Raw genomic sequence first — 22,607 nt, 5'->3', positions numbered from 1 at the left:
GCGCTCGGCCTCGGCACTTTTTCAGGCCCACCTGGCGCGGCTCGGGTCCCCGCGGCTGCGGGCCCGCTCCCCGGGGCCAGCAGGGGGCGGCCGGCCTCCGCGTCCCCCGACGAGGAGGGGACGCCCCGGCGGAGGAAGTGCCGAACTCCAGCCGGCCCGCCCGGAGCGCAGGCGGCGGCGGCGGGAAGCGGCCTCCTCGCCGGGTCCTCCCCCGCAGGCCAGCCCCCCGGCCCTCTCCCCGCCCCGCGCGGCCGCCGCGGCGGCCGGTTCCGGGTCCTGTGACCCGTCAGGCGGCGGCCCGGGTGCAGGGCGGCCGGCCTCGGGGACGTTGCGACGGCCGACGGGGGCTCCGAGGGCGCGCGGGGACGGCGCGACAGGGCGGGGGCCCCGGCGCGGAGCCCGAGCTCGCGGGGGGTGGCCGGCCTGCTCGAGCGGGGCCGGGGGCGCTCATGGCGGGCGGGGGACCCGGGGACCCGGGCCAGGGGGCGGCGGGGGCGGCCGCGCCCGATACCCGCGAGCACCTCTTTAAGGTGCTGGTCATCGGCGAGCTCGGCGTGGGCAAGACCAGCATTATCAAGCGCTACGTCCACCAGCTCTTCTCCCAGCACTACCGGGCCACCATTGGGGTAGACTTCGCCCTCAAGGTCCTCAACTGGGACAACCGGACGCTGGTGCGCCTGCAGCTCTGGGACATCGCGGGTAAGCGGCGGGCGGTGGCCTCCGTCGAGAGCCGGCGGCCACTGGGCTCCGCTCAGTCTCCTGCCCTCTTTCTCTGTCCTCAGCCTGCACTGGCCCGCCCCGGAGGTATGGAAGAGACTCATGCCGCCAGGGACAAGGAAAGGGCCGTGGCTGGGTGAACCTCTGGACCATGGAACGAGCAGTAGTAGTAGTTGAGGGATTTAAAAGCAGGATAAGATAGATAAATGCATACATAACTCACCCTGGTTAGATGCCTCTACTAAGTCTGTAGAAAGCATCTCGTTTTTAAGAGGTCTCAGAGAGGAGGCCTCCACTCCAGTTCTCTCTCACCTGAGGGGAGGTGGGACAACCCTGGGGACTTTTTTCCAGAAGTTGAACTCTGAAAGTTGACAAGCTTATAATACACCAGGAAGAGTTAGGGGGAGGGTGGGCTCCTCGCAACCGGCTTTAACATCTCAGAGATGAGCCCTGAAGTTGAATGGTTTACCCAAAGTCAGTACTTACTGTCACTACTTAGTGACACAGCCAACACTAGCAACGAGGTTCCTTTTTAGAATGTTTTTCATCACGACCTTCTTTGTGAGTGAAGCTGCATTCTTGAGACAGGGTGCTCTCCCAGGTCATGCCTGTCCTCTGCATGTGAAGATTTGGGGAGGCTGCTCTTGCATCCTTCCTCCCTCCCTAAACCGACATCTCTCCCCACTCCCGGCCCCCTCTCAACCCCACACCCCAGTATATTGTTTCTCTGTCATTTGCTTTCAATTGTCATTTAGGAGCATAATATCCCTCTTGGAGAGGATACTTACTCTCCTTGCTTTAATTTATGAAAACTTGAACTCTCTCGGGTAGGGTGGGTGGGGGGTGGGCATTTAAGAAGATGTTAACTTTGGAAAACTTAAATATGGAAGTGATACCAAAAGTTACCCTGTTCAGTCATTGCTGGTAGGAAGCTCAGTCTGCGGTAGAGAATTTTTATGGGAGAATGTTCAGAGCTGGAGAGACCATCCTTCATCCTACAGATGCATCAACCGTAGAAGTTTTGGTCACCCAGCCGTAGCAGGGTGGGGGGTGGGGGTGGGGTACGGCGACATAGGTCTGTCTGCTAGGTGGTGCTCTTTTCATCAACAGCTTATCCCATATGAGAAAGTATTGAAGAATTATCACCCATATACACACTAATTTAAGAACAGACTTCTCTGCCTTAGATATGAGAATAAATTTATGTATGTCAGTTCCTCAGAGAACAAGGGATGATCAGCTCTGGGCTCAGCTTTTTTTTTTTTTTTCCTTTTGGTTACAGAAAACCAAAAGTTCGTTTGAAAAGTCATCTTTTGAAGCTAGAGGCTTCTTTCGAAATACTTCCTGTGTTTCACAGAACGCGTATGAATACTAGTATTGCTTTTTGACAAGGTCGTAAATTCTAAAGGTTGCCTTGCCATGTGATAGTCATTCTCCAGGAATCTTCAGTGTAGCTGTAGATTTCCACAAAGATTTTAAACCCCCACCTAGGAGGGTTATTGACTTTGCTTTATTCTTCTTGTAAAATAGTATCATGTTTAGCTATTAAATTATCACTGGGCCTCACTGCAGGTAAATGAAAGATTTTATTGGCACATTTGTGTTTTTAAGCTTCATGCAAAAATGTGTATATTTAAAGACTTGGGAAAGCAAAATCATGAGTAATTTTCTCCTGGGGTATCACCTCTTCCCCTTTTTTGTCCACCTTGAACAGACCTATGCAGCCAGGGGGAGAGTCGGTCTTGTCAGACTCTGGTACATAGTGGAATAGATGAAATGTGCTTTGCCTATATCCAGAGGTTGAGCTTTGCCAGGAAGGAAAGCAAGATTTAAAGATCTCCAAAAGGGATTCCTGGATGCGAGATACCATTCAGCAGGTACGCACCAGATGTTAACAAGATTTGAGGTAAACTAATGAGGTAATTAGAAATTACTAAGCTCAATTTACAAATAAGATTTTCAGAGATGGGTCTTAATATATAAGGAAGCTTCCACAAAAATAATTTGGCTTTCACTTGAGGTTTAGGGAGCTACATCATTAAGTACTTTTGATTTGAATATTTGACCTGTTAGTGAATCCTAGCTGATGCCATTTGAATTAAGTCATAATGATGTAATGAAGGCAAATCGAAGGCCACTCCAGAAAGTTCCCCAGGGCTAAACAACATTGAATCATATTGAATTCTCAAAGGATAGAGATATTCCTTGATTGCAAAACAGTAGGTAGAACTGGCCAGTTGATATGACTAACTTAAGGTGTGGTGCTGTTACTAGTTTTTTGGTCATGGCTTTAGAGATGAGAAAGTTGGCAAAGGGATAACATTGAGTCTCTCTATACTTGGAAACTTTGGCAGATATAACAGGTGAGAGTCGTCCAGACATTTCCCATAAATGTGGCCAAGCAGTTTCAGCTCAACTCTTCAAATCAGGAACCACAGTGTCTCTTGGGTGCAGGCCTTTGGAATGCTTTCTTATCGCAAGAAATGAGTGTAGCTTTAAAATCCAGATGCAATCCAATTTTTGTGTTAGACCACTGTCTCTTCCTTCATACGTGTTTTGAGATTGCTCTTAACACATTAACTGAAATACACTAAGTTACCGAAGTCGTCAAAAAAATTTTAGTAAGTTTAATAAATACTACTAAAATTTAAGATGAAGCAAGAGATGTCTCTGAGCTTCCTTTTGTTGTTGTTACATAAATTAACCCATTTTTTTCATAGGCCAGCAATGTATTAAATGGTGGAGCTACTACCATTTCAATTATCCTCACGATATTCCTGACGGGCCCCATATTTACCAGTGATTTCAACCTTCTTGGTGCATTTTGCCATGTCACAGCACACTAGGGTATTTCCTAGAGCGGGATCTGATCTGCACTTTCATATATAGTGCATATGAAGTGGTATTTGATTACAACTTATGATAACTTTATTAGCAACTATAGGATTTTCCAGGTAGGTTGAATGGCTGGTCTAGACTAAATCTTTAAAAGAAAGAAACCGGTTTGTCCATTTGGATCTAATACAATGTAGTCTTCCTGTATTTGCTGAAGTAATTTACTTTTGCAGGGGAGGCATAATTTTATCCCTGCCTTTTTAGAGTTTTCAGCAAGGCCTGAAAATTAAATCGATGCTAGACAAATTAGCAGCAGAAATTTGTTTCACATAAGTTTTCTGTGACACAGGAGCCCTCATAGGAAAGTGAACACCCAAAGAAGTGGCAAAACCTAAATGGTTTTATACCAGGTTGAACGAAGAGAGGGAATTATGGAAAAATAACTAATATGGGCAGGCTAAAGGAAAATAAGAATTATTTTATAAGGGCTGTTTGTAAAGACTTCTCTCAGCTTTGACTCCCATCCCTGGTGATAAGAATATTTCTTTTTTCCTAGAAAAGAGGATATCTCTCACATGGGAGTATTCTTATCTACTTTCAGGTAGAAAAAGGGGAAGATTAGAGCACTCTTCTTACACCTGATCTTTTTCAAGTGCCTTTAGTTCAAAATGATCCTTATGCCAAAGTGGCATTTTTTTTTTTTTTTGGCCACATTTCACTTTTTAGAATCAGTATTTCTGTATAAAAATCTGAATGGATAACCCTCCTTTGGGCCCAAGAACAGATCAGGAACATTTTACTCAGAAGTTCCTGTAAATGTTATTTACCTAGAGCATAAAATGTGTGGTTGGAAGACATTATAAGTTATTTAAACCATACTTAGATTCACTTTTTATTTTTTTGATTCCCATCCTAAATTAGAACATGGATCCGTCTTTCACATTGGCAGTCCCTGTACCTCATGGCCTCCTCTTGCCTGCTTTCATAACTTTCCTTTAACCCTCATGAACAAGAATCTGGAATATTATCTCAGATGCTTTCTTGACCTTCAAAGTATCTATTAGTCAAGAATTACTAATGTTCAGGTTTCTTCTAAATGTGAAGAAGCAGTGCTCTGAGGAATTAGTCTATAGTTATTTGTAGTCTCTGTCTTAAACACTGACTATTACAATAACTTTCCAATTACTTAACTCATTTAAAGGAATTTTTTTAAAAAATCTTCATTATATCTGACTTTTGTATGATCTTGCCATCCTCAGCCTTACACAGTCTCAACTGCTGTGCTGAATTACAGGCGAAGTCTACTGTCTCATTTTACATCTTTAAATCTTCCTTAATTCATGACTCTGGAGACATCTTTGGGGGCCCCAATCTGAACTTTGAACCCACAGTTGCCCAGGCAGGCTGAGCGTAACAGCATATTTCTGTTATTGCATGTGAAAATTCTCCTGAAAATGATATGCTTATTGCCTTTCTTTCCTCTTTTTTTTTTTTTAATTATTATGTTACTATTCTCAGTTGCCTCAGTTTCCCACATAGGCGGAAAAGTGCCCAGGTTAGCAGTAGAGAGAGGGAGACATTGATAAAAACTACTAAAACATGACCTTTTTCCCCCAACTGTTTTCCTAATCATTCTGTTGTTTGAATTGAAGGTGTTGGAGGCTTTTAGAGATCCCATAGTCTAAATACAGAGACGTGTAGTAAGTTGACCAAGAAAACACAGATAATCAGTGGCACTGTACAGAGACATATCTCATGACTCTGAAATATGAAATATGAAAACTAGCTTTAAATAGTGTAGCGGATTTTTGGTTCACTGGTGTCAAAACAGTCTGAAGATTGTTGTCCAACAGTCTAACAGACTCTTGTCTAAATTTGCAAATGTTCTGGTCATTCTTACAGTAGCTCATATGACTCCTCTCATATACCCATTCTAATAATTCCATCTCTTTATGTTATCAGTCCAGAATTTCCAGTTATACTCTTCTTGACACAGAATGTCCAGTGTGTATACTTTTATTTTTTTTTAAAGATTTTATTTATTTATTTGACAGACAGATCACAAGTAGGCAGAGAGAGAGGGAGGAAGCAGGCTCCCCGCTGAGCAGAGAGCCCGATGTGGGGCTCGATCCCCGGCCCCTGAGACCATGACCTGAGCTGAAGGCAGAGGCTTTAACCCACTGAGCCACCCAGGCGCCCCCAGTTTGTATACTTTTTGATCGGCTCCATCATGGGGGGGGGCATTTTGAAAGACTTTCCACAGTGTGGACTTTCTGAAGACAACAAAGCCTTTTTATTGATAAATATGTGTAGAGCGCACTCTGGAAAAGCAAGGTGATAATTAAAGATGTTTGCATAGTCTACTCTGTGATCTCACTGATCAAACCTGTCAGCCATGCATTATTGCAGAGACGCAGTGTTACTTTCCAATGTATTCTAGGAGAAATTTTATCCATTATGTATATGTTTTCTTGACCTTCTGACTTTCTTAAGCTTCTGATGTGGAAATTTCAGTGATTCTTATTCTATTTTAAAGCATACCCAGAATTTTGTTTTTATCAGGTGTGGTAAGCCCAACACATCAGAAGATCATCACCATTGAAAAGATGGTTTGTTATTCATAGTTCCAGGAGAAGGGAGCATGCTGCCCTATGCAGGACCACATGGGAAAGCACCAGGGTTGGTCCAGAGGCACAAGGAGCAAGGGAAGAACGTGGGCTAGAGACTTTATTGTAGTTTTTGCAGGAAGAAATGGCCAAGGCAACATAGGCAAGCTGAGCAAGTTTAGGATTGGTTAGTTTGGAATATTTGAGTGAAGTTGGGCTATAGGGGTGGTCCCTGATTGTTTTAGTACCTGGCCATGGGTGATTTAGGGCAGGAGAATAGTGTCCTAGTCTGCAGGAGCCTAAAAAAGGAGGCAGATGGGTGGTGAGGACTTCTGGTTTGGTTTTCTTATCAAAGATGTGCTTTCAGCAAGTCCTTTGTTGTCTCTAAGAACTAGCTAGCTGGAAGGGGCAGTCCCTCCCCTGGTCCCCAAGGCCCCAAGATGTCAGCATTATAAAATATAGAAAATTAAAAAACATGATTGATACATATTTCTAGGCATTTGTTAGAAAAGATTGAGAGATGAAAGTGCTCTTCCAAAGAAGAAAACTTTGAAGGCCTTAGATGTGTAGCCTGAGGATAGCATATCCTTAAACTGGTGATGATTTCACACTTAATCGACACTTAAGTAGTAGCGAGTGGGCTTAGTGGACAAGTTTGGGTTGTGTTGTGGTTGCAGAGATCTTCTGGGGGGAGAACAGTGCAGACACATAAATGGAGGGGGATGGTGGAATTCTGCAGGGTGAGGTAAAAGACCAAGATAAAAGTGCTTTAGAATTCCACTCAATTATGTTTTCAAAAGTGCATTTTGTAAACAAGGAGGCTAGACACATGTAATTTCTTCACTGTCCCTTTGAGAAAGATGAGCCACATAAAAATAGACAGTAGGGGTTTAGTTTGAGGATCTCTAATTGGCAGATGGCCTGGCATTCTCTTTTTCCCCATTCTTTCCACTCACTTCTGTCCAGATATTTTCCTTAAGCATCTTCTGCAGTGATTTCTGATTACTTCTTGAAATTAAGCTAAATATATAGTGTGTGTGTGTGTGTGTGTGTGTGTGCGCGCGCGCGCGTGTGTGTGTTTTAGTGTGATTATAGGGAAATTTTTCCATCAGATTAACCTGAGGTGCTTAAAATGCAGATTCTTTTTTTTTTTTTTTAAATAGTAACCGGAGGAGGCTACTTTATTTATTTATTTATTTAAAGATTTTATTTATTTTTTTGACACAGAAGGAGAGAGAGAGAGAGAGAGAACTCACGCAGGCAGGGGGAGCAGCAGAGGAAGAGGGAGAAGTAGGCTTTCTGCCAAGCAGGGAGCCAGACATGGGGCTCAATCCCAGGACCCTGGGATCATGACCTGAGCCGAAGGCAGATGTTTAACCGACTAGAGCCACCCAGGTGCCTCTGATGACTGGACTTAAATGAAATTTGACTGGGTCTTGATCTGTTGGCCTTCTAACACAAGTTTGTTAGACCGTGCCTCATCTCTAACATGCACAATGAGATTTAAGGATTTTTTAAAGGAGTTTAAATTTAAAGAGCTTAGTTCTACTGATTAGAAACTATACTTTTCTACTGGCTCACCTTGAATAAGAATATGTAGCTCAGTGAATCTCAGTGGGTGGGAAACGGCGAGCATTTCTACTTGGAATACTAAACTCCAGTTGTCTCATTATATGGATCTGTGTTTCCTGGTGAAATTTATATTTTGAATTTCAAATAATGCAAGGAAATATTTAGGTTATTTATCAAATGAGGTCATGAACATAAAATATTGAGATGAACTTTAAAAAAACTAAACAAAGGGAGTAATTAAAATCACAAAAGAAAATATCTCTGGCCTCTGTTTCTGATGACCATTCAGAATGTGGTCCTTTCCTTTTCAAACATTGAGAGGAAATACTTTTCTTTTGAAAATTTACAAATAAAGAAAGAAGCCAAATTGTTTTGTGGTTTTCTTTTCCTTAATTCAATTATGTATTTTTGGAAATATGTTACCTCAGCTCCTTTTCAGGTCATTAGTGTTGGATATTCCCAAATATTATATAAGCATTTTCATCTTTTTGCCACCGTATGTTCCTTAAGCTTCATCCACTTTGGGTAGATAAGTTGCACATCTTTAAATATCTTTGAGCCTAGATGACTAGCACTGTGCTTTTCTTCATTTTCATTGCCATGGTGTCTAGTTATAATAAAGGTTCCCTCTTCTAGAAAAGGAGGGTAACAGACCTTTTTTAAAAGATAAAACATCTTAGAGTCATTTGGAGTATTTTGGCAGTCTGCCCACAGCAGTATGGATAAACAGGCTGCCCCTAATACTGGGGTAACTAAAGCACTCAGCGCCGGAGCATGGCCCATAGCTGCTATGGTAAAGCCCTAGGAGACTTAGAGAAAGGGTTTACCTTGTGCAGTAGGGCTGTGCTGTCCTTGAGGAGAGTCACCCTCAGCCCATGGGACTGCCTTGGGTCTGTTTGGAAACATGGGACATAGGAGCAACGTGTACTCCAGAAAGTCTTTGGCTAACAAATTGGACAGCACATCAGATAACAAATAATTTGGAAATTGGAGTAGTTTCCCCTCCTTAGGATTTTATTTTTTCATCTATAAAACAAGAGAGGTTGGACGAGATGATATGGGGCCTCACCTTTCAGTTACAGTGTTGTCCATCTAAGTGATGGTCAGGAAGGCATGGAAGTGGTTCCTCCTCCAGTCAGAAATGACTACGGCACTGGTTAAAGAGGTGGTGTTGCTTAGAATCTCCCCACTGTCTGAGCTGTCTGAGCTACTTGCTGTTTAGGAATATCTCCCAGGTCCTGCTGAATTTTTATATTGCCATAAACTTTAACTCTACACACACACACTCACTAGCACTCATGTGTTTCACACTCATGTGAACAAAACCCATGCATCTGTCTTTGTATTTAATAACTGCAGACTTCTCTACCCCCGTCTTCTCCTGTAGGGGAACATAACCCAGGAGCATTCACCATGGTAGGAATTCCCTGCATTTTATTTGCATGTTTGTGTAAAGTAAAATCCAAGAATAATAAAGTTTTCTTGGACTGAACTTAGAATGGTTGATTGGCTACTTCCCAGAGAGTATTCTTTGTTTTTGTTTTTTTTTTTTGTCTAAAATTAAGAAAAAAAAAATTCTGGGATCCTACAGAATTCCTGTGCAATTCTAATGTGAATGTGAAAGTCTTTTCCATTAGTTTTGTCTTTAGCCCTTTTTTTAAACCTAGAGCTAACTCCCAAAGCATTGTGAAAGGGAAGTAGTAGAATGCATCATTCTCTCTCTATTTTAAAGATTATTTATTTACTTATCAGAGAGCATGTGTGCCTGAGCGGGGTGGGGGAGCAGAGGGACAGGGAGTGGTTTAAAATAATCATCCCTCACTCTTTCTATATGTCCATAGTGAGGGTGGAGGTTGGGGTGTGGCGGAGGGAGGGATGAGAGGGCAGTTTTGCATTGGAGCTACGTGGACTCAGGCTAATAGAGGCTCTACTATCTCTTGATACTGTCTTTTCAATATTAGCGTTCCAGCCTGCTGCAGCAGGACAAGGACACTGTCACCCAAGTGATTCTGCTTAGAAATGACACTTCTGTTTACATTTCATGGGCCAAGACTAGTTCATAGCCACTCCTAATTTAGTGGGGCCAGGAGAATGTGATCCTTCATGCATCTAGAAGTGGAAGAGAATGGAATATTTGTGAACAGTATTTTTGTTTTCCACTATAGTTCTTTCTTTTAGGCAATAATAAGGGAATATATAAAATTACCCAGAGAGTAATAATAACAAAGTTATGGGATGCAACTCTTACTCTAGTAGCAGTTTCCTTTATTTTTCAGTTTAACAGTTGGAAGAGCTTGGCATATCTATGCATTCCAACCTTTGAAACCAACGTAGTTAAATCTAGGTTTTACCTTGTTAGGGTTTTTTTTGTTGTTGTTGTTGGTTGTTTTTTTTTTGTTTTTGTTTTTGTTTTTTACAACAGCTCTTAATTTTATGTTAAGATTATTATCTTAAATAAATTCATTGTATCTTTCTCTATTCTGTAATTATACTTAATGCATTTTAGAAATGTGTGTTTTTTTTTTTTTTTTACTTGTTTTGACCAGTTCAGGAATATCTCTGAAGTGGTAATGGATTACTTCAGAATTTTTAAAAAAGGAGATGATCAACTCAGTAAAATAAGAAGTATACTGTACTGTTCTGTTGGAAAGTATGCTGTGTATGGCTTGGCCTTTCGATGCTGGATTATTTACATTCAATCTCCACTGCTGTCTGGATTCAGCGATTGCAGAATCTTTAGAAAATCATTACAACATTAAGGTTATCACAGAGAAACTTAAAACATCAGAAGGGAGAGCTGGGAGGGCTTAGAAGATCCCTAAAGATCTCTGAAGACACTTCACTTATTTTGGCAGAGAAAGTTACTTGCCTGGGGTTTCTTGACATTTTGTGCTTGATATTTTGATTCTCTAGTATACTTGCATTTTCCTCAAGTTCATTTTCCTTTGCCAACTGTTTTCACCACTACAGTTTACGACATATAACTAGTTTAAGGCTTTGCTGTGTTTAATTGCACCATTTTAAAGAGGATGCTCAGGCTTTTATCATGTAATACCTTTATTGAGCACTTAATAATAATACTAGCTAACATTTACACTGTGCTTACTATGGCCCTGACATTTTGCTTTTTGAACTTAAGGTCTGTGCATGTAAATTATAGTTCAAGTACATGCTGTCATGAATTTTTATTTAGCACTTCTAGTTCAAGGTATAGACCATCCCTCACCCCCTAGAACAGAAGTAGCAAATACTTTAGGTTTTGTGGGCCATTCACTCCTTGTTGCAACTTCTCAATTCTGCTATGGTAGAATGAAAACAGATGTAGAAACCCATAAACAGATAGGTGGCAAGATTCCGATAAAACTTTAGCTGTATTTGACCATGAATTATAGTTTGTTGCACTCTGCCCTAAAAGACTCCGAGGCAGGCATTTTACATTAAACCTTCCCAGTGAGCCTCCGAGGTAGGTATTATTTTTTATTAGTTTATTGATATATGATTGACATGCAACAAACTGTACAATTTGATGTTTTGCCATATGTAAACACTAGTGAAACATCAGTATAATCAAGATTGCAAACATTTCCATCACACCAAATGTATTTCCTCTTGCCACCCCCCCCTTTTTAAAAAGATTTTATTTATTTGACAGAGAAAGAGAGAACGAGAGGGGGAATACAAGCAGGGGGAGTGGGGCTCCGCATGGGGCTTGATCCCAAGGCAGATGCTTAACAAAGACAGGTGCCCCCCACTTTCCCTCACCCAGGTGCCCCTCCTCTTTCCCCTTGTAACTCCTCTCTCTGCCTTGCTGAGGACAATCATTGATGTGCTTCCTCTTACTAAGTCACTACAGTTTTTATTTTTGAGGATTTGATATAAGTGTATTCATGGAGTATTACCCATTCCCTCTGTGTTCTGGCTGCTTCTACTCAGCATCATTACTTTGAGAGTCGTCTGTTTTGTTACTTGTATCCATAGTCTGTTCCTTTCCTTTCTATTGTTATATTCATTGTATGGATATACCATACTTTATTCATTACTATTTTGGCTGTAAAAATAAAACATCAATGAGCATTCATGAAGATGACTTTGTGTAGACATGGGCTTTCATTTTGTTTGGGCAGATACCTAGGAGTAGAATGTGTTGGTTGTATAGTAGATACATGTCTAAATTTTTATTTTTTTATTTATTTAAAAAAATTTTTTTTAAAGATTTTATTTATTTATTTGACAGAGAGAGAGAGAGAGAGAGATCACAAGTAGGTAGAGAGGCACCAGAGAAAGAGGGGAAAGCAGGCTCCCCACTGAGCAGAGAGCCCAATGCGGGGCTCGATCCCAGGACCCTGAGATCATGTCCTGAGCCGAAGGCAGAGGCTTAACCCACTGAGCCACCCAGGCGCCCCCCATGTCTAAATTTTTGAAAACTATCAAATTGTCTACCAAAGTGGATGTACTATTTTAAATTCTTATTCCTACTAGCAGTGCATGAGAACTGATTGCTCCACATCTTCGCCAGTACTGGGTATAATCAGACTTTTTATTTTAGCCATTCTTGTAGGCATGAAGCGGCAGCTCTTTGTGATTTAAATTTGCATTTCTCCAATAATTAATGATGCTGGGCGTCTTTACCTCTACTTGGTTGTCATTGTATACGTTCTTTGATAAAGTGTCTATTCCAGTCTTTTGCTTACTTTATTAATTAGATTTTTTTATCTTCTTACTTTGGAGTTTTGAGAGTTCTTTATATATTCTGCGTATAAGTCCTTTACTAGATAGAGAATTATCTTTTTTCTCCCAGGCTATACCTTTCCTTTTCATTTGCTCAATAGTGTAATTGACACTATTTTGAGTTGCCCTATGGTGTGGTTGTTACAGAGCAGTCTGAGACCATCTGAGAGTTTTGAGTGCTAACCTCGGAACCTAGGGAAAATAACTTGAGGTTTCTAAGCCACAGGGTCCGCCTCAAAAATTCTTGTCATACATGTTTCTGATTTTCTTATGTTTTACCAAGAAGTTTATATGAGGACAAATTTGAATATGATTTAGTATGATTGGTTGAAAGAAGTATTTTTAGGGATTTAGAAATGATTCAGTAAACAAAACAGCAGTCATTAAGCTTAATTGTTCTTCATAACGTCTGGATTTCTGTACTTTTACTAGTTTGACACCCTACCCTCTTTTCTAAATTGAAGGGATATTCCAAAAGAGTACTTTCTTATAGCTGTGAAATAATCTTATAATCTGGACTATCTTGTTGCTATAGTCATTTTTTACTTAATAATTAAGATTCATAGAAATAAAAGTCAGTAGTATGTGCTCTCTAGTTAAAATTGAAGTCAGAACAACTTTAATGCAATCTACCTAGTCTTTCTGCAGAATAGTGATACTTTGACCAGTTGGTACATCCTCTATGAATTTGCTGTGTGTGATTATAAAGTGTATGTTTAAGGAAAGTGGTACAATGTTAACTTCTTATAAATGTCAGCATTGTGATCAAATAAGTTATATAATTAGCTGGTCAGATTTAACTTACCGATAAAACATGAACATGATAGTGGGGTTTCATATGTGGCCATTTGTTACCTTGAAGTTCAGACATCTGGGCCATCATTGTATGGCTTCAGATAAGCCCAAATGATGGGTTGTCACAAACCAAATGAACTTTTTTTTTTTTTTAAGATTTTATGTATTTATTTGACAGAGAGAGACATAGTGAGAGAGGGAACACAAGCAGGGGAAGTGGGAGAGGCAGCTTCCCGCTGAGCAGGGAACCCAACACCAGGCTCGATCCCAGGACCCTGGGATCATGACCTTAGCGGAAGGTAGATGCTTAATGACTGAGCCACTAAGGCGCCCCCAAGATGAACTTAAAGCGTATCCATTTACATTTGCCTTTTGTGTTCTTCTTCCATTATCTCACTAAGCGATATCTAAAATTGTATGATGCTATAGTAAAATTTGGAGAAGAAGGAATTTTTTTGTGGGGAGCTTTGCGTTTGTTACTATCAATGACATGTAGATAAAGTGTGTTTTTCATCATGTGTTTTAACAGGAAAGGGTCCTGTCAGTTTTGTTTTTATCATTGGTCAGTTACCTGTCTTAGATTTGCACTGATTGCCATTTTTCCTGAGCACTGTAGTCTGTAACTTGACAGAATGGAAAGTAAACACCTTAGAAGTCAAGGCGACTGCAGGATAGTCCAGAATGTCTGGCATCGTATTAACGTGGGTGTGTGGGAGCCAGGAGACCTGGGTTCTGGTCCCGCAGTATGTCGTCAGGGCCACTGTCATCCTGCAGTTCTCAGCTCTCAGCATGGTTTTTCTTCTGTCAACTGAAGATTAGGGTCCCTCCTGTGTCAAAGAGCAATACCAGACAGAAAGGAGATACGTGAAGCAGTAGAATGTTCCCCAAAGTATTTAACATGTTAAGTTATTTTAAAAGTATGATAGTTGAAGAGCTCTATAGTTGTTCCTTCTTTTAATCACATGGCCACATGGGCCACTTTTTGTTAGTAGGTTTGCATGTATCTGCCTTCTTAGAGGAGAGCAATCTTGCATGCAGAGACAAAAGTGGGTGTGGGCTAGAGATGGGGAGGAAGGATAAGCTCCTTTATCTCATAGCCAGTCCTAGTCTTTTGACTGCATTTTACCCACATACTTATCTCCTTCCTGCAAGCTTCATTTTCTTCTATTCTCGTCTCTTCTCCCCCTCCACTACCAGTTTTCTTTTTTCCTCTAGTACCTCTTCTCTTAGACCAGAGGAAGGGCGGCAGGGGGATCGGGGGAAGGATGGCTCTGTAGCTTTAAGCACTGTCATCTGTCTGGATGGTTATGGAGCATGTGTCGGACACGTGCAGAGCATAAAGCTAGTTAACTGTGTACTCAGACCCCATGATCAGCCATGTGCTTCTGTATGTCCTTTATCCCACCAGTTTTCCTTGCTTTGGAAAGGGAGACATGTGTTTATAGCACTATTCTTAGGGTCAGAGGGGTTATATCTAAATATAGACTCTGCTGAATGATGAGATCTTAATCTCTTATTATATTTATTTTTAGGGCAGGAGCGATTTGGCAACATGACCCGGGTATACTACAAAGAAGCTGTTGGTGCTTTTGTAGTCTTTGATATATCGAGAGGTTCCACATTTGAGGCCGTCTTAAAATGGAAAAGTGATCTGGATAGTAAAGTCCACCTTCCAAATGGCAGCCCTATTCCTGCTGTCCTCTTAGCTAATAAATGTGACCAAAAAAAGGATGGTGGCCAGAATCCTCCCCAGATGGACCAATTCTGCAAAGAACATGGTTTCACTGGATGGTTTGAAACTTCTGCAAAGGTGAGGTCTGCTTTGTGTTTTTATCTGCTCTGCTCTTCCCTTGTAAATCTGAGCTGTAACTATAAAATATTTAGATGAGTTTATGTGTGCAGTTTTTGGAAGCCTAGAAAAAAGCAAAGTGTAGCATGGATTTGTTATAACTTCTTTGAGCGGGCAGCAGGAATGCTTTCAAAATTGGCTGATGTGGAAGTGAATAGAATAGAATAGAAGGTTTTCCATCAAAATAAAAATTAGCTATTATTTAGAGCAAAGAACAATGATATTCTCTGAGTTTGAGCCTTTAAATAAGGGCCTTTAAATAAAGCACTTCTGCAACTGGAGTTCATGGAGTTCATGCTTGTCAAGCACAAGCATTTTTGATTTTTACTGAAGGCTTCACGAAATCTAGGGACATAGATGACACTGGTCAATGTGTAGGTCATGTGCAGTACTAACAAAAATGGACACTGAAAATGTCAGAGATGTATTCAGATGGTGTTTGAAGAGTTTCAGATTGTGTATAGAAATTTGAAAGAAATGTGAAAGAATTTGAACAAGAGGCAAGTATCAGCACTTGTGACATGTGTCATGAAGAGTGGAGGGAGAATTTTTTCTTTCATCTATTATGGGATACAGTGTTTTATGAAGAAAAACAAAAACACTTAAGTTGTTAAAAATCTTGCCAGCCTAGATATACAGGAAAGTAAAAGTGAAAATCGCAAGCACAGAATATTAAGTGGGGAGGGAGTTTGTTTACATGCATTGGAAATTTCACATTAGAGGTCAATAACTATTGGACTGATGTCAGAATGATGAAATGTTGGAGAAATTCTGTAATGACAAAGTCGAAACCATAAGACTGTGTATCTTAACACAGTCCCAGCATTTGGTATGCCCTCTATGGATTTCTTGTATGTATATATTTTTTAAAAAGCCTTTCCTCTTAACAAATGTGACCAGATTTACCTACTGGTCAGATTACCTACTTACCACTAGGTTACTTTTAGTTTTACCAGAAATCCACCCCGAAAGTAGAAGATCATTTGATGCCACCGATGATCAGGATAAGGAAAGCAAAGCTATGAGAGCCTGCACAGAAAAGCTGCTCTGGAGATCCCTGAGTGATGTTGTCATCATCCGAAAAACTAGTGTCTGCTGGAACCAGAAGTTTTTACTCTTAAGCTAAAGGCTATTTGTTTAAATAAATACATTCTAGACTCTTAAGATTTAGTTTCATGCATAAAAGGTGGTGTCAGAAGAAAGTTGCTTCGTGAGCACTTATCCAGGCAGGAAGAAATGGCAGAAGGGGAGGCTTTTCTCACGGAGGCACATGTCCTGGAAGCCACATGTTTGGTCTCTTATCTTTGGCGGGTCTGTCAGGTGATTCGCTTGACTTCCCAGCTTTGTTAGGCAATAATCGGTGGTATGTGCAATGTTTATTAGAACATGGGATTTATAGGAAGAGATGCATGTATTACAGATAAAATTTCTTCTCCAAGTTTTATTTGAATTAATTATTCAGGTAATAAATCCAAATTCATCCCCAGAAACAATAGTGTTATGTGGTGTGTAGCTTGGGACTGTAAGTCATCCGCGTTGTTACATTTATAGACACGGTTACCTGTGGAGTGGAGAAAGAAAACATTGATTAATAGATGTTTCAGGTCTGTTCTGTGCTTTCCTACAAATACATTAGCAACACCTTTTGCAGAATGTCCTTAGTAGTAAACCAGGGATTTCCAAGAGGATAACAGTAATATGAAATTTAGGTTAAAATTGTAGTTAAGACTTAAAGTACTGCCCTAGTGTCACTAATGCCTGTATTTCTGAGCCGGCCGGCAGCTGACTTGACAGCTGATTTCTGCTTGAATTGCAGTGATCTGAATTTTAATGGGAACACAGCCAAAAGACAGTCTTGAATTCATGAACTTCATCTTTCACCTTTATGGCAAATAATGGATTTCCTATACGAAAATGTGTTACTAATTACAATATGGGAATTTCAGTTCCTAATCAATTGCTACTAAATGCAGTTAGAGAGCATTATAATTCTTTGAGATAATGGGAATGGTCGGGGCTAAATGACATTTGGACATTCCAGGATCAATACTTTAATTAAAGTTAATACTTATCTTGGGAGTGGAGGTTAAAAAAAAAAAAAGGTGCTGGAACAGATACCTGAATGGATAGTCCAAGTGTAGGTTTCTCACTGTCTGAGAAAGTACAACAGATAAGGGAGACAGCTAGAATAAACCTAATGTTGTTAGATTGAAATTGGAGAGATCGATATGAACTTAATGATTTATATGCATGTAGAAATATGTATGTTTCTGTGTTTGTATGTGTCTATAGACACGTGTATATATGTGTATACATATGTGTCTATATACACACATATGTATAAATAGATAATAAATAGATAATAATAGTAGATAACACATTTATAAATAGATAAATGTAGATAAATGTAGAAATTGATGTCTATGTGTCTGTGGAGGCATATGTGTATTTACTAGTTCTCCTTGCTTAGGAGCAATGATACCACAGATCCAATGAGCTTCCTAGTCCCCAGAATTTGTTCTTTATTTTTTAATATTTTTTACAAGACTTTATTTATTTTAGAGATAGCATGAGCTGGGGAAGGGGCAGAGGGAGAGAGTCTCCAGCAGACTCCCCACTGAGCATAGAACCCGATGTGGGGCTCGATCTCACCGCCCTGAGATCATGACCTTGAGCCAAAATAAGAGTCAGACAGTTAACCAACTGAGCCTCCCAGGCGCCCCCAGAACTTGTTTTTTAAATACTGTTCTCCTGTAAAATTTTTTTGGAGAAAAATTTATGGAGAAATTATTGCTTCCAGGATTGGTGGGACAAGGAGAGAAAAAATACGACAGAGATATTTTGTGGTGCTGGAAACTAAGGAAACACAAAATGATGGAGACTGGTCAAAAAGAAACAAGACCCTACGTAATAGGAGCTCCAAAAATCCAAGACAATTTAAGCAGCAAAGTAAATGACTATTGCAGTGGATCTATTCCATAGAATAAAGGAATAAAGTAATAATCCACGATAAGAGTAAACCAACGAAAAACTCTTTGTAACAGTAGAATTCCACCTAATAATTAAAAAAGGAATGATGGATACAGTCAGTCACCTTTAACCACCATGGAAATAGCTGTTTTAGGGAAGAATAAATTGATGTTGAAGTTAATGGGAAAAACTATGATGAAAAATAGGGTATTTCCAAATTTGAGCTTACTAAGTACAAAAGAGAAATAGTGACTATTCAGTGGAGAAGCCTGACAGACATGACTTTAAGCAAGTGTGCCTCTCGGATGCTGAGAGAGACACATCACTTACTCCTGTCAAAAATGTATAACTTGAGTTTAATGATATGGAAACATCAAACAAGCCCAAATTGAGGGGTATTCTCTGGCCAGTACACTCCAAGAGTGTCAAGGTCATGAAAGGTGAGGTGACTGAACTCTCCCAGGTTAAAGGAGACCAAGAAGACATGAGCATGAAATATAGCCAGTCACCTGGATCACACATAGGACACTGAGACAATGGGAACATTTGAATAAGGTTCATAATCAGTGCTGACACTATTATCGAATTTCCTGATTTTATCTGGAAATCTGGTTATCCAAGATGTTAATACTTTAGGAATATGAGTGAAAGGTATGTAGGAATTTTTGCTATTTTTGCAATGTTTTTGTCAGTCCAAAATTATTTAGAAATGAAAAGTTAAATATTAAAAAAAAAAAAAGCCCAGATTTTGCTATGTGTTACTCGTGTATTTAATGACAGCTGAATCTGTTACACAAATGTTGTGGTAGCTAGTGACTCCTTAGGGTATTTTTTAATGGACATCACACCTACAACATTGTTTCAGACCCTAAGGAAATTAATTTACGCATGACAACTAGAAGTAATAATCTGTACTCAGAGAGGGGAAATGACATGATGCATTTATCATATTTTAATGTGTGAGCCCATTGACATTCCTCTTCATAATAATGTATCCTGAATGCTTGACCTTAAATGTTCAAAGGCAGGAACTTTTTTGTCTTAGTGCTTTCATTTATGGGAGTGGCAACCCAGCAAGGGATGACGATTCCTTTTCAACCATTAAGATAGTTCACTGAACCTCAGGGACAAAAAGTTTGAAACAGGAACATCAGGAAGGGGAATCCTTTGTGAAAAGAAGAAAGTTCTATATTCACTTTACTGAATGGCATTAAACTCTGAGGGTGCATATACCCTGGAGTGAGGGCGAAGATGGTAGCCTGTGTATTCTGATGTCCCCTTTAACAAACTGCCCCCTCTGACAAACTGTGCTTGTACCATTACTACTCTTCATGCTTTCTTCTAAGCATGAATCCTTGGAATTCATCCTGGTCATCATTTCTGCATTATAGGATAACATAAACATCGATGAAGCAGCCCGTTTCCTCGTGGAGAATATTCTTGCAAACCACCAAAGCTTTCCTAATGAAGAAAACGACAGGGACAAAGTTAAACTGGATCAGGAGACCTTGACCGCAGAGAGCAAGTCCCAGTGTTGCTGACATGGCTTCTGCTTCTGTCCCACGAGCAGATGCAGCCTGCCGGGGCTGGAGCCAGGCTTGAGTATGGATAAGGTGGCGGATGTGCTGTCCTGTGAGTCTTCCCACGGCTGCACTTTAAAGGAATGCTCTGGTTTTTCCTCAGGTTGGATAAATCTTTCTCCCTGTTCTGAACGACAGTGACAGCACCCCTGGGAGCCTGCGCCCACACAGGGCTTCTCTGGTGGTTACCATAAGTTCAAGGATAATGTTTACATCCTCTGTAACATCTTTTTAAATGATGCTCCCCCCCCACCACCACCCCTTTACCGAATTCCAAGTTGTGCCTTGTGGCAGGAGTGCTGAGGTGAGAAACCTGACCTAAACTCTTAGAGCAAGGCTGTGGGGCTCTGTCTTGTCTCCACATCCTGGTCTCACTCTCCGGGCTCTGGAGGCTGCAGGCTCTGATGGTCACAGAAGGCTTGAAGTTCCTGCTTTGCAGCCTTTCTTTCTTTTTTCTTCCTTCCTTCCTTTCTTTCTCTTTCTCTCTCTCCGTCTTTCTGTCTTTTCCTACTTAAAACTTTGGTACTTCGTGTAAAATTGTTATCCTTAAATATTATAATTTCATGAGCCCTAGCCAGGGTAGCGTGCCCTTGCTAAGGACTCGGCATGGCCAGCATTCTGGCTCTGGTCGCTGCCAGTTGGAAACGATATAAACAAACATTCCTTCTCTCTCTCCAGTCTTTTGTTCTGTTTTTTGGTTTTTGGTTTTTTTTCCCTCTTCCTTCTGGTTGTTTATTTTTTTACCTTAGAGCCTGGCTGGTATTACTGTTGCAGTTATCTCCAACTGGAGCTAGTCTTTTTAAAATCTGTATTAGTAATGGTCATAGAGAGGAGTCACTTCAAAACATGTACCATGAAAGCTGAGGTTCTGTATTATGAATTATGAAAGAGAGTAGGTCATGTGTGGTTTTCTGTAAAGTTTGGGACATTTTCATCTATTATGGGATACATGAGAAACTTAAGGCAGCCTCATAATATTTGTATTACCATTTAACCCAGTTAAGGAAAAGAATAAATATTTTGACTGAAACCTTGTTTTTGTGAATTAATGTGATTATGAGAAGGTAAATGGGGTATACTTTTCTGCCTTACAAAACTTGGTGTCTATTCACTTTTTCCTTTTGTTTTTAAGGGACTTGCTATCATCTGAAAGGTCCAACCTATTTCTTTCAAAGGAGTTTTCAAAGTGTTTGTGACATAACCCAGAGCTAATGCAAAATGAGGCATTGATTAAATTGTCTTACACAATATTGTGAATGTGGGGAGGAAAAATCCATGCATTTATTGAGAGCAGGGGGAAAGAACTAGCAAGAATTGTGTTTGCTCTGACAGGTGTGTTCTGGGGATAAATAGTTATCTTGGGCCATAAAATACAGCTTGCTTTTCTGGTTAAATGTAAGCTTTGCCTAGGAATCACAAACATATTTATATGTTCTTCGTTTAAGTAAATAAACCCTTTGATCTTTTGGGACATGTATCCTTTATAGAATCAGATTTTCTGAAGTTAAGGGACATAAAGAATCCCCTTATTTAAATATTACTTACCACTTAGTTAATATAGCCCCTCTTAATTTTTAAAAAAAACATTACATTTAATCTTGCTTTCTAAGAAACATATGTGTCATATTCTAAAATTTTTTCTGGTTTAGGTACAAAGCACTTTTTTTTTGTTGTTGTTTTTTAAGATTTTATTTATTTGAGAAAGAAAGACAGGGATAGCAGTAGAGATGGAGAGGACTGTGAGGAGCAGGGAGTACAATGTGGGGCTCGATCCCAGGACCTTGAGATCATGACCTGACCTGAAGGCAGAGGCTTAACCCACTGAGCCACCCAGGTGCCCCAAAGTACAACTTCTTAATCTATATTGATTCCAAAGTCCAGTTGTGTAAGTAGTATGAAAAGTTGGTGCCAAAACCTAAATGTTAGAAACCTAAAGCTTACTCTGGGTGGTCACTGAAAGCAGCAATTCTTCTTGGAATTTTCTTTTTGTACATATTGGCTTTCATTTTTACAAGAAATTCATTGTGTTTAAATTGAGCAAAATCAGGGGTATTGCACTCTCTGTGCCTATCTTTACCACATTTGTTCCCCTCTTTGAGGATAATTTTAAAGATTGAGAGTCCCTTAGATAATGGTTTTTCTATAAACACTGAGGGTTCTGTTTGTCAGTATGAGATAATTTATTCTATTTATCATTTCTTACACTTTAGAAGTAAAACTGAGTATTTTGCTTTACTCCTAAATTCTCACCACAATTTGCTTTTGTAACATAAAATTGAATTTAGGGTATGTTACACAAATGGCTAAAGGGGGGAAGAGAATACTTTGACTTCCTTATTAACTTAATTGCTTATTAAAATTCCTGAGCCTCACTTCAGACTTACTTAAATATTTTTCTGGGGATGGGGCTTAGAAATTTCCTTTTTTAAAAAATCTGGTGAGGGGTGCCTGAGTGGCTCAGTCGGTTAAGCATCTGACTGACTCTTGGTTTTGGCTCAGGTCATGGTCTCAGGGTGGTGAAATTGAGCCCCGCATCAGGCTCTGTGCTCAGTGGGGAGTCTACTTGAGATTCTCTCTCTCCCTCTCCTGTCCCTTCTCTCTTTCTCTAAAGTAAATAAATAAATCTTTTTTAAAAAGCTGGTGATATTCCTTCTGAAATCCCTTATAGTAAGCAGCAACAGTTAAACTGTTACTGAGTTTGAAATCTATGACACTGCCCAAACCATGAACATTTTTAATATATAGCACTTTTATTTCCATTTATATATCAGTGTTATTAAAAAGTCTGAATGGCTTAAGCAGTGGACAAGCAGTATAAATCTGCTTTCATCCCACTGAAAAAAAAAATAGAGGCTTAAGGATTCTGACAGGCTGGACTAATTCCAAGTAACTTTGTACAGTTAGCCATCTGGAAAAAAAATAAGTCCTATCTCTATTGTGCTATTCCTCAAAATG

At 40.1% G+C, this 22,607-nt stretch overlaps 1 protein-coding gene across 1 annotated transcript; it reads left to right on the top strand.

Annotated features, from left to right (window-relative positions):
* The first annotated feature begins 261 nt into the window (after positions 1-261).
* On the top strand, positions 262-20,682 carry RAB32 (RAB32, member RAS oncogene family). Its single transcript, XM_080805669.1, has 3 exons — positions 262-699; positions 14,786-15,063; positions 19,464-20,682. Exons 1-3 carry the CDS (start codon positions 450-452, stop codon positions 19,611-19,613), a joined length of 678 nt encoding a protein of 225 aa, XP_080661795.1. The 5' UTR covers positions 262-449; the 3' UTR covers positions 19,614-20,682.
* Positions 20,683-22,607: the final 1,925 nt, after the last annotated feature.

This window comes from Martes martes (assembly GCF_963455335.1).
Source record: "Martes martes genome assembly, chromosome: 6".
NCBI lineage: Eukaryota > Metazoa > Chordata > Mammalia > Carnivora > Mustelidae > Martes > Martes martes.
The sequence above is the reverse complement of the archived record's forward strand: the minus strand, read 5'-3'. Positions and strand labels throughout refer to the sequence as shown.

What these genes read in the sequence shown, in the direction of transcription:
- RAB32 (XM_080805669.1), top strand. Translation starts at nt 450, where the DNA reads ATGGCGGGCGGGGGACCCGGGGACCCGGGCCAGGGGGCGGCGGGGGCG. An exon ending in GCAGCTCTGGGACATCGCGG is followed by an intron (nt 700 to 14,785) that starts GTAAGCGGCGGG and finishes ATTTATTTTTAG; the next exon opens with GGCAGGAGCGATTTGGCAAC. An exon ending in GGTTTGAAACTTCTGCAAAG is followed by an intron (nt 15,064 to 19,463) that starts GTGAGGTCTGCT and finishes TCTGCATTATAG; the next exon opens with GATAACATAAACATCGATGA.